Genomic DNA, 17365 nt, shown 5'->3' on the forward strand with positions numbered 1-17365 from the left:
CCCTTCTAAACCCAGCCTGGACTTCTGGCAGTTCTCTGCTGATGTACTGTTTCAGTCGTTTTTGGATAATCATCAGTAGAATCTTGCTTGCATGTAAAATCAATGATATTGTTCTGTAGTTTCCACACTCAGTTGGGTCGCCCTTATATTAGGTATTAGTGTCATGACAGAAGTCCAAAATGAAGGCTACACAGTGGAGTAGACTTGGGGGGAGGGATTATATAACAATGAAAGAATTTATCTTTTCTTTTTCAAAGAGAAAAGTGAACTGTGGGCGAGGGGTGGGCAGGGAGAAAAGTGAAACAATGAATGAATAGAAATACTAAGTCTCTGTAAACTTTCATTAAAATTAATAATTAAAAATGTGGGGAAAAAACCCTAATTGGTTGTTACTAAAAAATTTTCAGGAAGTACCATATGAACAAGAACCAATATTATACTGCATGTATACTGCATTATACTGTATGTATACTGCACTGAAACAGAGGAGGGAGAAAACTGTTTAAAAGAGATTTATGACTAGGTATTTCTGTCATCACAGGAGTCTAGAGTGAGGGCTACATGGTGTAGGGGACCTGGGGGAGGGTTTGTAAAACAATGAAAGAATTCTGTCTTTTACTTTTCCATAATTTTTGACTCATGTACTTATAACTTGTTAGTCAAATTTGTGTCTTCTAGGTTGCAACACCCCCATGATACATCTTCAAGGATATGAACATGTACGACCAAGCACAATCAATAAGAGTGCATCTAAATTCCAAAATCAATCTCCATAACAGTCTATGTGTTTCCTACTGCCAAAGGGGCCCTTTAGAGTAGTGAGAGAAGATCTTCACCCTGAAACCCACAGCGTCCCTTTTCAGCGGGAAGTAGCTGGGAGAGTGCGCCGCGCCATCCCCTTTTCCTTGTGGATCAGGGTGAGGTCTCTCTCAGGGAGGAGTGATAGGGAATGGCAAAGGACACACGGACAAGGGAGGTTGGTCGGGGCTGGCTTTGACAGGCACTGTGGCAACTGGACAATTGGAACAGACATTCGGATGGCGGGGAGGAGGGTGGAGAGAATGGTTCGGCGATGAAGGGGTGAAGGCCCAAGGTCCCTGTAAATGTTCATTAAAACTAATAAAATTTAATAATAAAAATTAAAAAAAAAAAGAACCAACATTAATGAAGAAAGAAGTTCAAGCTGCATTGAAAACATTGGCCAAAAAGTAAGACACAGGAATCAATGGAATGTCAATTGACATATTTCAAATGACAAATGCAGCCAAAGATGTGCTCACCAGTCTGTACCACAAAATTTGGAAGATATCTGGCCAACTGACTGGAAGAGATTCATGTTTGTTCCCATTCCAAGGAAAGGTTATCCAAGAGAATGAATGTGGAAATTATTGAACAATATTATTAATGTCACATGAAAGCAAAATATTGCTGAAGAAAGATCATCCCAAAACAGCCTAAACAGCCCATTGACAGAGAACTGCTAGGTAGCACAATTTCTTACCATTAATACAAAAGAACTTTATAGTAGAAAAAGGGATATAAATGCTGATATCAGATGGATTGTGGCTGAAAATAAAGACTATCAGAAGACTGTTTCTTTTTGTTTTGTTGGTTACTAAGAGGCATTTGACTGTGTTACAACAACTACAGTTAACATAGAGAAGAATGAGAATCCCAGAATACTTAATTGTGCTCATGTGTGACTTAAACCTAGACTAAGAAGCTGCTGATCAATCAAAGCAAAGGAACATTACTTGTTAAAATAAAGGTGTGTGCCAGGGGGGAAAAAATAAAAAAAAATCAATCAATTAATCAATCAATCAATAAAAGAATACTGAGCCTGATAGCATTAAAACACTGAGCTAATGCTAGTCAAGCTATCTGTTGTAACATGTAAAATAACAGCTTTTTCTATTTGAAACCACTTTTCTGGTTATCTGTTGTTCAATGGTGAACACTTTTAATTAACTAATAAAAATACAGCGTCAGGTAATCCTTTTATATTTGATGAGCCATTTTGTACATATAAAAAAATACAGCAAGCAAACAAAGAACAACAACAAAACTAAATGTAAATTCTTCTCCACAAATTATTTTCTTTACCAATAGTTTTGGATAGGTTAAAAGCTTCTAACATAAACTGGAAATCATTTTTCTCACATTTTAAACTTAGACATAGTAAGACTAATGCATGAGTCATGAAAAAAATGTACAATACCCAATTTTGTCTTCAGAGTCTTCACATTTTCAAGTTCTTGTTCTAACTCCACTATATTGTATTCCACCGATGATGTGAGCCCTGTTCAAAGCAAAAGCATTTTAGAAATTTGACAACAGAACCCCACAGTATACAACTGTTTGTTTTCAGATTAAGTTAAAATATAAAATTGTTGTTGTTGTTGCTGAATGCCGTCAAGGTGAGCACGACTCATAGCAACGCTATGAACAAAAGACCTGAAGACTTTCTATAACTGTCGTCATGTCTCAAAGTTCAGAGTTTCCAGAAGCATGTTGTTTAGGAAGTGGGTGCTTCTCCTGCTTCCAAAATATAAAATAACACCCTGCAAATCCTAATTATTAGTTAGAAAAAGCAAAGGCTACTATGATTCAAACACACACACACACACACACACACACACACTACCTACTTTTTAGCACTACATTTTCCATATATTTGTTAATTTATTCTCCAGGTTTCTTAGGAAGTTTTTTACCTTTAAAATATTATTTTATCTATTATTCATTTTTTTTAATTAGGAAAGCGTCATGTGCTCATTTTAGAAAAGGAAAAGAAAATCAAGAACTTGCCTCTCTTTCATTGTCCTCATCTCTCAAGTGTTAACTTAGTTTATACTTCCATATCCTTCTCTATATTCACAGAAATAAATACACAGAAATAATATAGCATTTTTTACATAATAAAAATGAGGTCATGTCATAGTCACTACTATGCTACTTAAATTCCTCTTTAACAAGTTGATAGGTAACTCTAACACCTTTACAGATGAATATTATTACACGGTGTTGTTGTTAGGTGCCCTCAAGTTAATGTGATTCATAGAGACTCTGTGAACAACATATGTGAACCCTACCCTATTCTGTACAATCCTAATAACTTCTGTCATGCTCACAGTGGTAGTCACCAGGCCAATCCATCTTGCTGAGCATCTTCTTCTATATCTCTGACCCTCCATCTTTTCCAGCATGGTGTCTTTCCCCTAGGATTGGTTTCTACTGAGAATATGTCCAAAGTAAATGAGATAAAGTTTCACGCTTGTTTCTAAGGAGCACTCTGGTTGCACTTCCTTCAAGACAGATTTATTTGTTCTTTCGGAAGTCCATGAGATATTCAATAGTCTTCTCCAACACCCTAATTTAAAGATATTGATTCTTCCGTCTTCTTTATTATTCACCTTTCAGACACATAAGAAAGAAGTGAAAAGATCATTACTTGGATCCGGTGCACCTTAGTCTTTAAACTGACATTACTCTCTGGCACTCTGGATTGGTCCTTGACAGCATATTTCCCCAATGCAACATATCTTTTTATTTCTTGACTACTAGTATCATAAGTATTGATTGTGGATCCAAGTAAAATGGAATCATTGACAACTTCAATCCTGCCTCCATCTACCATGATGTTGTCTTTTAGTCCAGTAGTGATAAGTTGTTTTCTTGATGAAGCTGTAACCTATATTGAAGGTTGTAGAATTTGAAATTCGGTAGTAATTTCTTCAAGTCTTCATTTTCTGTAAGCAAGACTGTGTCATCTGCACAATGTAGACTGTGGACATGTCTTCCTCCAGTTCTGATGCCACCTTCTTCTTCATATAGTGCAGCTCTTTGAATGACTTTCTTAGTATATTGATCAAATAGGTATGGAGGAAGAATACAACCCTGACACAGCTCTTTCTTGATTTTAAACTGGAAAAGACACATGCATTTGCAATTACAATCCAGAGGTGCCCAAAGTTCATCTCCAGAATATTCCTTCTTATAGGCTCTAAACTCCATAATATGAGCGTACAACAATTTCATGAATGAAGGTTTTCTCAATTTTTCTGATACTATAAGAGTATTGCAATAAACATTTTTGTATGCATATCGAGCATTCTAGTTCTATTATTACCTTAAACATATTCCCAAACTGGGTCAAAAAAGTTTGTTCATATTAGGAGATATTTCCAAGCTACTTCCCCTTATCATTGTAATAGTTTATATTTATACCAGTAACTTTTGGTATCTGGTTTCAGAACTAAATTTTTAACAGATTCTTAGATACAATACTGAAAACATAATAAAAGGCAAAATGGGTAAATAGAATTTCACCAATATTGAAAGCTTTTGCTCATCAAAGGACTTTGTCCACAAAGTAAGTGATAATCTAGAGATTAGGAGATAATTCAGAGAACTATAATTATATTCTTTATAAGAGCTTAATATCCAGACTATATAAAAAACTTTCAAAACAAAAATAGATAATCCATTCAAAATGGGCAAAGGACTTGAATAGATATTTCAACCAAGAATATATACAAATATCCAACAAGCAAATAAAAAAATGCTCAAGTTTATTGCTGTTTTTATGTACCAATGAGCCAGAATTAACTCATAGCTGACCCTTCAGTGGATTATCGGAGGCAATTTAATCACACAGAAATTGACTGCCCTTCCTTCTCCTGGGGAGATGCTGGTGGATTTGAGCATCATACCTTTAGGTTGGCAGCACAACTCCTTTAACAATAACAATCACTCATTCAAAAACTACAAATAAAAACCATAATAACAAATCACTGTTCATTGGTGGTTACTAGAGATAGGCAAAGGAGGCAGAGAGAATCACCCTTTAGAAAGTAAACATTTGTTGTTGCTGTTAAGTGCCCACTTGTCAGCACCAATTCCCAATGACCCTATGCACAACAGAATAGAACCTTGCCCAATCCTGTGCTATTATCACACTGTCTGCTGTGCTCAAGTCCATTGCTGGAGTCACTGTGTCAATCCAGCTTGTTAAGGGCCATGCATTCCTTTACTGAATTTTACAAACATTATGGGTACTGGTCCTTTCGAATAATATGTGCTAAGTACCATCCTTGCTTCAAAGGAGCAATCTGGCTATACTTCCACCAAGAAAGATTTGTTTATTCTTCTGAAATTTACTATCTATTAGGTATTTTTCCCCCTCAACTCAAAGGCATCAATACTCTGGTCCTCTTAATTCACTATCTAATTTTCACATGGCTCAAGAAGTGATGGAAACATAATATAGCTTGCCACAAATGCATGTCAGATGTTGTTTTTTGTTTGTTTTTAAATTTTTTAATTGAGATTTTAATGAAAGTTTATAAAGAACTTGGGTTTCCAATCGTTCATTGTAGCACATTTCCCTACCTGCCATCCTCTACCCAGAACACTTTTTTCTTTGGAAAAAAAGTTCTTCTATTATTATATGGTCCCCGCTCCCCCGCCCTAGACCACTTTACTATGCAGCTCTTATTCTAGTATGCATCTCAGTTTTACAGTGACGCCTCTGTTTTTGAACACTTTAAAGAAGTCTTTAGCAAGTGTTAATTGTGGATTCAAGTAAAATGAAGTCAAAGACAATTTCAATCCTTTTTATTATTATTAATCATCAGGATGTTGTTTATTGCTTCACTTGAGAAGATTTTCATTCTTTTATGTTGAAAGTAATCTACATTGAAGGCTAGTCTTTGCTTACTTTTAGCAAGCAAAGTTGTGCTATCTGCGTATCTCCGACCGTTGATGAGTTTTTCTACAATCCTGATCCCACATTATTTTTTTCACATAGTCCAGTTTCTCACATTATCTGCTCAACATACAGAATGAAATAAATATGATAAAAGGTACAACTCTGATATACACCTTCCTAGATATTAAACCACACAGTATCCCCTTGTTCTGTTCTAATGACTGCCTCCTTATCTTTGTGCAGATTCTGCATGAGCAAAATTAAGTGTTTGAGAATTCCCATTCTTCCTGATGTTATCCATAACTTATTCTAATGTACACAGTTAAATGTCTTTGCATAGTCAGTAAAACAAAACATCTTTCTGTATTATATATTTTCAGCCAAGATCCACCTGACACCAGCAGTGTTATACTTCATCCCATGTCCTCTTCTGAATCTAGCTTTAATTTTTAGCAGTACCTTGTTGATGTACTCCTCTAGGCATTTTCTGAATAACCTTTACCAAGATTTTAACTGCATATGATATTAATGATACTGCTGAATAATTTCAACATTCTGTTGCATTGTATTTTGGAACGGGCACAAATGCAGATGTCTCCCAGTTAGCCAGGTAGCTAGCTACCTTCCAAATTTCTTGGTAAAGACGAGTGTTAAAGACCACATCTGTTGAGTGAATCACCTCAACTGGTATTTCGTAAATTCCTCGAGTTCTATTTTTTGCCATTGTCTCCACTGAAGTCTAGACTACTTCTTTCAGCTCTATTGGTTCCTGAGCATATGATACCTCTTGAAATGAGTAACCATTGACCAATTCTTTTTGGCACAGTGACTGTATTTTCCTTCCAATTTATTTTTCTATCTCCTAAATCATTCAGTATTTTGTCCTTGGCAACTTTAGCACTGCAACTCAAGGTCTGTATTTCTTTCTCAGTTCTTTCATCTCAAGAAATGGTGAGTGGGTTTTCTCTTCTGTGTTTCCGACTTCAGGTCTTTTCAAGTTTCATTATGATATTTTGCTTTTTCTTCTTGATCTGTCCTTTAAAATATTCTGCTGAGTTTTCTAATGTCACTATTTACTCTTTTTCACTTTAGCTCCTCTATACACTAAAGAAAGTTTAAGAACCTCTTCTGACATCCACTTTTGGTTTTTTTCCTTTCTTTTACATTCTTCATATAAGATATCCTTAAGGTTATCTCAGGATTCATCCAGTCTTTGGTCATCAGTGTTCACACAATCAAGCCTATTCTTGATACGGTCTCTAAAATTCAGTTGGAGCACATTTAAGATTGTATTTTGGCTCTGGTGAGCTTGTGTTTTCTTCATGCTTGAGGTGAACTTTCATATGACCATTTGCTAGTCTATTCCACAGCTGGCTCTGGCCTTGCTGACTGCTAATACTGAGCTTCTCTACTCTTTTTCTATAGATGTGATCCATTCAATTTCTGTGTATTCCATCTGGTGAGATATATAGTCACTATTATCTTTTTTTCTTTTTTAAAAAAAGATAATTACCATGAATAAGTTGTTGATACAAAATTCTATCATATGCTATCTAAATTCACTTCTGTCACCAGAAACTTATTTAATAATTCTTCTTCTTTCCAATTTTGCATTCCAATCATGAGTTACTATTTTTTTTCCCTCCACTGTCTGTAATTTCTATAACCTTGCCCTGTAGATGGTACAAAGCAAGGCCTCAAACCACTTAAATGCTGCTCTCGCAAGCCCTGCAGGAATGCACAGGGCTACGCCAGACCCGGGCACGCTGGAGCCAATAATCAGTTATTATTAATGTATCTTGATTGCATGTTCAACCAATTTTAGGCGGCACAGCTGGAAATACTCAATTTCTCCATTTTTGGGTTTAGGAATTGTTGAGTAAATTTGAGTAATAGTTACATTAAATGGTCTTCCTTGTATGTTGCTGCTGTTGTTACTAGGTGCTGTCGAGTTGAGTACGATTCATACTGACTCCATGAAAAGATCTGAACTCACCTCTAACCTGTGCCATCTTTAGTTTCTGACACACAAGAGCCCACTGCAGCAATCACTGTATCAATCCACCTGGTTAAGGGTCTTTCCTTTGCCAAACCTCCACCCTTCCCAGCACCATGTCCCTCTCCAAGGAATAGCCCCTCCTAGTAACATGCCCAAAATATGTGAGTCAAAGCCTCATCATTCTTGCCTCCAAAGAGCACTCCGGCGATAACCTCTCCAAGACATGTTTGTTCTCTTGGCCATCCATGGGATATTCAGTGCTCTTCTTCAATACCACAGCTCAAAGGCATCAATTCTTTTTCTGTCATCCTTATTCACGGTCCAACTTGCAGATGCATAGCAAGTGACTGGCAAGACTATGGCCTAAATCAGATGCACCTTAGTCCTCAAACTGACATCATTACTACTCTATAATTTGGAAAAGTCCCTACCTGCAGATTTTCCCCAGTAAAATACATCTTCTTATTTCCTGATTGTTTGTACCAAGGATGTTACTTGTGGATACAATGATAAAGTTGCTAACATCTCAATCTTTTCTTGATCTATTATGATGTTACCTAACAGTCCAGTGGTAAGAATCTGTTTTCTTGACATTGAGATGCAGTCCATACTGAAGGCTGCATTCCTTGATCTTTTGCAACAAGTGCTTCAAGTCCTTATTTTCAGTAAGCAAGGTTGTGTCATCTGCATAATGCAAGTTATTAATGAGTCTTTTTCCAATCTTTATTTAACAGCCTTCTTCACAGAGTTCAGCTTCTTGAATTATCTGCTCAGCAAACAGATTGAATAAGCATGGAGAAAGGATACAGGCTTGATATACATCTTTCTTGATTTTAAGCCATGTGGTGTTTATTACCTTATTCTGTTCAGACAACAGCATCTTAGTGGAGGTTTCATATGAGCGTGATTAGATGTTTCTGGATTCCCATTCATCTTAATGTTAAAGGATAAAACTCTGAAGTACACTTTCTTAATTTTAAACCATGGAGTATTCCCTCATTCTGTTTGCACAATAGCCTCTCAGTACAGGTTTTGCACAAGCACAATTAAGTGTTCTGGGACTCCCATTCTTCTCAATTTTTTGCCATAATTTGTTATGATCCACACAGACAAATGTCTCTGTGTAGTGTAAATAAAGCACAATGTTTTCATGGTTTATCCATGTTGTAGCATGGTGCATTTTTAACTTCTAACCTGAATCTAAAAATCATCTTAAAAATAGGTTTGAAGCTTTTAACACCAATGACCAAAGACAAGATAAATTGTAAGATGACATCAAGGAAATCATCCATAAAGAGAGCAAAAGGTCATTCCAAAGACAGAAGAGAAAGAAGAAACCAAAATGAATCTCAGAAGAGACCCTGAAAATTACACTAGAGCATAAAAGAAGCCAAAACAGATGGAAAATATATTGAAGTAAAAGAGCTGAAAAGAGGATTTCAAATAGCAGCTTGAGAAGACAAAGCAAAGTACTCTAGCAGACGTGTAGAGATCTAGAATTGGAGAATAAAAAGAGAAGAACTTGCTTGGCATTTCTCAAGCTAAAGAATTGAAAAACAAACTCAAGCCTCAAGTTGCAATACTTAAGAGATGCTATGAGAAAAATCTTAAATGATCCAAGAAACATCAAAAGAAGATGGAGAGAATACATAGAATCACTATACCAAAAAGAATTGGCGAATACCAAAATATTTCCACAAGTACTATATGATCAAGAGCAAATGGTAATGAAGGAAGCAATCTGCACTGAAGACACAGGGAAAAACAAGGCCCCAAATAACAAGTTTCAAATGACAGATGCATCCTTTGATGTGTCCACCAGTCTATGCCAGGAAATTTGGAGGACTACTTGGTCGACTGAGTTGAAGAGATCCTTATTTATTCCCATTCCCAAGAAAGGTGATCTAAGAGAAAGTGGACATGATCAAAAAAATATCCTTAGGGAGCTCTGGCGGCCTAGTGTCAAGAAGCTGCACAATAGTCCAGAGGTGCATAGTTCGAATCCATCAGATGCTCTGCTGGAGAAGGAGGGACAATCTCCTCCTGTACCAGTCAGATCTGATTTGATGGTACATGCACAGAAAATAATAATTTTTAAAAATCCTTAATATCACAGTGAGCAAGTAAAATATTGCTAAAGATAATTCAAAAACAGAACAATCGAGAGAGAAATGTCAATGTGGATTTAGAAGTGGCTGTAGCACTAACAATGTCACTGCTTACATCAGATGGATCCTGGCTGAAAGGAAAAAATACTAAAAGAATGCTAATTTGTGCTTTATTGACTGTGAAAAAGTGTTTGAAACAAAAAAGTAAAAACAATCTAAATATGTATCAACAATTGATAATAGTAGATCAATCTTCAATAAAAACTAAATCCTGCTGCAGTCTTTCACATGCATGTTTTTACTGTCTGTCCAAGGCATTCAAGGCTTTTTCTGCTATTATCCTCAAAAATTTTCCAGTCTCAGCTCATTGCTCAATGTTGAAAGCATATATTATACTGAAAATACAAAGGAGAAAGAAAATCCAAAAATCCACATCAGAAGAGACCCTGAAAATTTCACTAGAGCATTGAGAAGGCAAAACAAAGGGAAGAGATGCTGAAATAAAAGAGCTGAACAGCAGATTTCAGGAGGCATCTCAGGAAGAGAAGGCAAACTGCTCTAACAGAAAATGTGCAGAGACCTAGAATTGGAAAATAAAAGGGAAAAACTCATTCAGCATTCCTTGAGCTGGGGGGGAAAAACCCCAAAAACCCAGGATAAACAAACTCAAGCCTTGATTTGTAATATTTGGGGATGTTATGGGAAAATTCTTGAATTATCTAGGAAACATCAAAATTATCTAGGAAACACAAAATCTCTGTACCAAAAAGAATTGGCTGACACTGAAATATTTATGGAAGTACAATATGATCAAAGGCCAAATGAAATGAAGGAAGAAGTTTAAACTGCACTAACGTACTGAAGTCATGGACAAAAACTTAAGGCCCTACGAATAAATGTGATTCCAAACGACATGTTTCAAATGAAAGACGCAGCTGTGGATGTGCTCAGCTGTCTATGCCAGGAAATTTGGAGGACAGCTTCCTGGCCAACTGACTGGAAGAGATCCATATTTGTTCCCCTTACCAAGAATGGTGAAATGTAGAAATAATTGAACAAAATCATTAATATCACATACAAGCAAAATATTACTGAACATTATTAAAAAATGGCTAGCAGAGTACATAGACATGGAAATGCCAGACATTCAAGCTAGATTTAGAAGAGGCTGTGGAACCAGGGTAATCATTACTGAGGTCAGATGGATGCTGGCTAAAGGCCAAGATTTTTTTTAAAAAAAAAAATGTCAATTTGTGTTTTATTAGCTATGCAAAGGCATTTGACTGTGTGGATCATAATTATGATCAAATTATGGCTAATACTGAGAAGAATGGAAATTCCAGAAAACATAATTATGTTCATGTAAAACCTAGACCCAGAGGCAATTGTGGAAATAGAGCAAGGGAACACTACCTGGTTTAAAATTAGGAGAGGTGTGTAAGCATTGTATCCTTTATTCACACCTATTTAATCTGTATGCTCAGCAAATTATTCAAGAAGCTAGGTTTATGAAGAAGAATGTGGCATCAAGATTGAAGGAAGATTCATCAATGGACTTTGTTATATGGATGACACAACCTTGCTTGCTGAAAATGAGGACTTGAAGCATTTGCTGCAGAAGGTTCAACTCTACAGCCTTCAATTTGGATTGCATCTCAATGTCAAGAAAACAAAAATCCTAGCCACTGAACCTACAGCATTAGTATGATAAATAGACAAAAGATTTACACTGTCAACAACTTCATCTTACTTGTCTCCCCAGTCAATATGCTCAGTAGCAGTAGTCAGGAGATCAGATGATATATTGAACTCGGAAAGTCTACAGTCAGGTACTTCTCCAAATTGAGGAGCAATGATAACAGTTTGAGATCTAAGTCATACTTAAGTCAGGATGTGGTCTTTTCTTTTCAGTCACTTACTATGCATCTGAGAGCTGGACAATGACTAAGGAGACAGGAGAAGAATTGATATGTTTGAACTGGGCATTGTGTTAAAGCAGAGTACTGAATATCCCATGGACTGCCAAAAGAACAAACAGATACGTCTTGGAGAAGGTGCAGCCAGAATGCTCACTGGATGTAAAGATGATAAAGCTTCATTTCACATGCTTTGGGCATGTTACCAGGAAAGGTTATTCCTTGGAGAGGGACAACATTCTTGGGAGGTAGAGGTACAACAAAGGAGAGGAAGACCCTTAACCTCAGACCCTATCGTAGACTGACAGTGACTGCATCAGTGGGCTTGCATGTGTCAGAGATTGTGAAGAGCACAGGATAGGACGGGATTCAGATCTGTCATTCATAGGGTTTCTATGAATCATACTCAACTTGGCAGCACCCTACCACACTATACACTTTTAGATGCTGGGTACAAAATCTGTACTAGTTTCCTATTACTATAATAAAGGAGATTCTGTGGGTTAGTGTGCTATGAGCATGGCTACTAACTGAAAAGGCCAGTGATTTGAAACTATCAGCTGTTCCATGAAGAAAAGACAGGCAGTGTCATCTCATAAAGATTTACAGCTTTGAAAACCAATGGAAGGTTACCATGAGTCAGAATCAATTTGATAGCCAAGGGTTTGGATTGGGTTTATCCCTGTTGTAACAAATTATTACAAATGAGTGATTCAAATCCCCCAATTGTATTATCTTACAGCCTTAAAAGTCAGAAATCTGAAAATCAAGGTGCAATATTGGGTTACGCTACACTGGAGAAGAACCCATTACCCTATCTTTTCCAGCAAAAGGAAGCCAACGTGGATACTTTGGCTCCTGGATCCTTCCTCAACTCCTTGAAAACTCTACTCCTACTGTTATGTCTCTTTTTATTACTCATTTATATGCTTTCCTCTTTCAGTATAACAACACTTAAGGTTTTATACTGTACCCATTAGATAGCATAGGATAATATCTCCATTTTAAAATCTTTAATCACACCATGCAAAGCCATTTGCCATGTAAAGTAACATACTCACAAGCTTATGGAATAGGACATGAACATATTTGAGAGATCCTTTTTCTGTCTTTAAGAACTACTATTCTCAGTTTTGTTTCTGTCTATTCAATGAAAAGAGTTATTTGTTTTTCAACTAGAAGTAATCTTTCTCTGCTCGATTATATATTTCCTTTAAAGTCATTATTTTTGAAGGGTTAGAAGAAATACTTCTTTGTCTCTCCTGTTAATTTTTAAATTAATGGGATCTATTGTTTCAGATAACTGATGTTAGTCTTCATTTAGTCTTAAAAAGTACTTTTTTTTGCTCTTGTTCATTTCACATGTACCAAGGCTGATAGTCTCTCAAATAATGACAAGACAGCAAGTGCTGGAAGGCCTAGCAATATCTCTTCTTATGAACTATGAATGAAGTGTACAGAAAACTGTGACTCAAGACAAGACTCTAGGTTTCCTCAAGGTGCAAGTAGTACTTTTTTTTTCAAAAGGAGAAATTTGAAAGACGAGAAATTTGAAAGAGAATTCAGCCCAGCAATACAAGGTCAGCAGGGTCAGGAAAACCCTTATACCAACGGAGATGGCTAAAAAGGGGGAAATGGGACATGGGGACACAAGGCCATGAGAATCTTTCTGAAAGGACCAGAGAGAGTGAAAAATAACACAGCCTCTCACTAGCCCAGAACAGAAAGTAGATCAGGAGCCCATATCCCAGCCCCTTGGTGCCCCTAGAGCCGCACCAGGAGGAAGAGGTTAATTTATTTTTTGTGGCTCACTGTTATGGTACCAACAATGCAGTTTATTAGGGAAGGAAGTTGGGGTGGGGGTTGAATATCACAATATCACCTAAAATAAGTCCAGCAGTTCCAAGGCACAACTCCTCACTTAGGGCAGGCTCCAGGAGCTTTTCCTTCCACCATCAAAGGCAAGATCAGCAAGACCCAACTGTGGCCAGTATAAATGCAGGAAGCCCCAGGTCACTCCTTGCCTCAGTTTCTCCACAGCAGTGCCAGTCTCTCCACCACTGGATCTCGCCTTCACCAGGGTCTTACTGCCACAAGCCTTGCTCACCTCTTCCCACCTAGTGTGAGAAGTGCTGTTTATACTGATATTTCAGCTGTTGATGATTAGAAAGGCTATGCTGATTTGCAAGACCATGTGTCTGCAGTTAAGGAGACCAAAGGTGCTAATTACTGGCTAAAGGAAAAATGAAAAAAAAGGCCTTTTATGCTAGCACCCTGTTGTAAATACAGTCTCAATGAAGGACTTTAAAAAGAAAACCACAACCCATCAGAGGCCTTTTATTCTTGTCTCCTTGCAGAATCACCAATCTTCAATATTAATCCATATTTCTATAACAGTTAATCCCCTCTCTGCATTTTCTCTCTTGGTTCTGCCCATTGCTAACAGCAGCGGAGTGGGGTGAGGGAATCAAAATGCTTGTCTCTTGGAGGACCAGGGTTCTCAAATGTACTGAAATATTACATAATATTTCCAGACTCTACATTCAGTTAAAATCCATCTGACACCAATAATACTATCCCTTGTTCCATGGCCTCTTCTAAATCCAGCTTAATTTCTAACAGTTTCCAGTCAACGTACTGTTCAAGTCATTCTGAACAATCTTCAGCAAGATTTTACTGGCATCTGATAGTATCGATAATTTCAAGTCCGTTGGATGACCTTTTCTTGGAACCAAGGTAGATCTCTTCCAGTCAGTTGGTCAAGTAGTTGTTTTCCATATTTGTTGGCAGAAACTGGTGTGCATATCCAGAGTGTTATCTGTTTCCTGAAACAACTCAATCGGTATTTCATCATAAATTCCTACGACTTTAAATTTTGTTAATGCTTTCAGTGCAGCTTGGACTTCTTCCTTCAATACTGTTGGTTCTTGATCATATAATACTTCCTGAAATAGCTCAGTGTCAACTGATTATTTCTGGTATAGTGATTGTGTATTCTTGTCTTCTTTTGGAGATTCCTGCATCATTCAAAATTTTTTATTCAATTTTTTCTGCTTGAAAAATGCCAAGCAAGTTCTTCTCAAAGCTATTAAAATTTGTCTACAAATTTAGCTTTTAATTTCTGGCAATCAAAACAGAAAAATAGTGGCCATTACATAAAATAACAAAAATGTGTTATGCAGATGACACAACTCTGCTTGCTGAGACTGAGGAGGACCTGAAGTGCTTGCTGTAGAAGGTCAAGGACTGCAGCCTTAAATATGGATTGAAACTCAACAGCAAGAAAACAAAATAAACTGGCTGCATCATGATAGATGGTAAAGAGATTGAAATTGTTAACAGCATGAGTTTGCTTCGTTCCACAATCAACACTCTTGGAAATTAAAAGAAGAATTGCATTAGGAAAGTCTGCTCAGAGACCTCTGTAAAGTACTGAAGAGCAATGATGTCAGTCTGGAAACTAAGGTACACCAGATACAGGCCATGATCTTTGCAATTACTTGCTATGCATCGGAAAGCTGGACAATGACTAGGGATGGAAGGATAATGGATTCCTTTGAGCTGTGGTGCTGGAGAAAAGTACTGAATATATCATGGACTGTTAGGAGAACAAACAGGTTCATCCATGAGAGGGTTAGACCAAGCTGCTCCTTGGAGGCAAGAATTCTGAAACTTTGTCTGACATACTTTGGACATGTTGCAAGGCGGGACCAGTACATGGAGAGGGACATCATGCTTGGGAGGGTGGAGGAACAGCACAAGAGAGGAAGACCCTCGATGAGATGGAATGATTCAGTGACTGGGGTAATGGGGGTAGGTGTGTCAGAGACAATAAGATTGGCACATCATGATAGATGGTGAAGAGATCGAGATTGTTAACAGCAGATTTGCTTCACTCCACAATCAACATTCTTTAAAATTAAAAGCCAGGAAATTAAAATATGAATTGCATTGGAAAAGTCTGCTCAGAGACCTCTGCAAAGTACTGAAGAGCAATGATGTCAGTCTGGAAAATAAGGTGCGCCAGATACAGGCCATGATCTTTGCAATTACTTGCTATGCATTGGAAAGCTGGACAATAAATAGGGATGATACTGCCTTGTGGTTTTCTTGGAGAATTCCTTTTTCTTCTTCATAACTAGTCCAAACAGGTTTTGTCTTTGTTTCAGGGTTGTTGTACATAGGGTCACTATGAGTCAATGGCACATAACAACAACCCCAAAAATGAGAAAGATGGCACAATATTATAAGATTTTCAAATACTTTCTTAAACTACATAATAGTGATAAAATATTTTACTTATTATCCCAATTCTTTAACAATTATATGTGTACCTATAGTCAAATGCACATTTGACCTGCATATCTTGATTAATAAGAAAAACAATTCCCAACTACAGTTCTTTCTTCAGACTTCTAAAAACATACGATTCCACTAACCAACTACCTGCTAGGAAAAAGTGATACGATGAATGCTCAGAATTTCAAAAGAGAATGCATAGCAGAATAGATATCAAACTATTCTATAGTTTTATTGTCAATTTGAAATTCAATGAAAAGACATAAACTTATATTACATATTTTTGTGGATATTTTGTCTACAAAATTTAACACAAAAGTTAAAGAATTAAAGTAGTACTTCTGAAATGCTGTGTATGTTGTGTTTACTTTTAGGTGAACAATACTAAGCATACAATAAGCCTCTTGCAATCCAGTTGATTTGACCCTACTAGCACATACAAATAAAAAATACAATCTTTTTAACTGTTCTAAAGTGAATCATATTGGATTCACCTGGAATAATGCACAGAATTCATATATATAATCATCCTCTGTTATACAGCAACATTTCATTGCCTAGATAAGAAAAGTAAGGTTTGGGGAGAATATTTCATCAAAAACAAGCAGAAGAAAGTGATGCCTACTGTAAAGAATCATGATAATATAGTGCAAACAAATACTAAAATGAGTAATTTAAGTTGCACCAAATACATCATCAAATTATCCAGATGATTGAATCATCATTATTTTTAAATGAATATGAAATGTTCAATGTCAGCATTGTCTAGTCAATAAGTCAAATTGGTAGACAAAACCTGTTTGGACTAGTTATGAAAAAGAAAAAGGGATTCTCCAAGAAAACCACAAGGCAGCTCATTTAAGGTCAATTTAACGGTATTATTCTGTTTTTCTTCCAGCCCCGACATAAGATTTCACTACCTCAAAGGAAATTGTAAGAGTATCTATTTGCATTCCCCCTAGGTGATTGGCAGTTCAACACCAATTAGTTCAAAATTACACTGTTACTAGCATGCAATAAAAACAACACCTTTCATCTTTCTTACATAGGTAAGAATACCTTCAGAGCCAATAACTTTGATCAAATAAGTATTTTTGATCCTGCCCCACCCGTCTCTTTGGATTCAGGAAAACTAATCGCTAAAGGCAATTTTTCCCAGCTTTATTCTTAAGTTGAAAAACTAGTGTGGTATTGAAAATATTTTGCTCCCATGATTAATAGAATTTTCCAGTCTACCCCTTCTTCAATAATTGTTTTTATACCTTTTGAAAAATATAAGACAACTTTAACTGACATACATGTGTGAAAAAAGAAGAAAATAATTGTTTAAATG

General features: G+C 36.6%; 1 protein-coding gene across 1 annotated transcript in view; it reads right to left on the reverse strand.

Annotated features, from left to right (window-relative positions):
- The window catches only part of LMBR1 (limb development membrane protein 1), a 273666-nt gene that overhangs the window by 49375 nt on the left and 206926 nt on the right, over window positions 1–17365 (reverse strand). The window contains exon 10 of the mRNA XM_006887655.1: window positions 2219–2299. Coding sequence (XP_006887717.1) covers window positions 2219–2299 — 81 coding nt within the window. The remainder of the gene's footprint in view (window positions 1–2218; window positions 2300–17365) is intronic.

The sequence above is a fragment of the Elephantulus edwardii genome, unplaced genomic scaffold (genome assembly GCF_000299155.1).
Source record: "Elephantulus edwardii isolate Elephantulus edwardi_28Jun2011 unplaced genomic scaffold, EleEdw1.0 scaffold00060, whole genome shotgun sequence".
Lineage (NCBI taxonomy): Eukaryota > Metazoa > Chordata > Mammalia > Macroscelidea > Macroscelididae > Elephantulus > Elephantulus edwardii.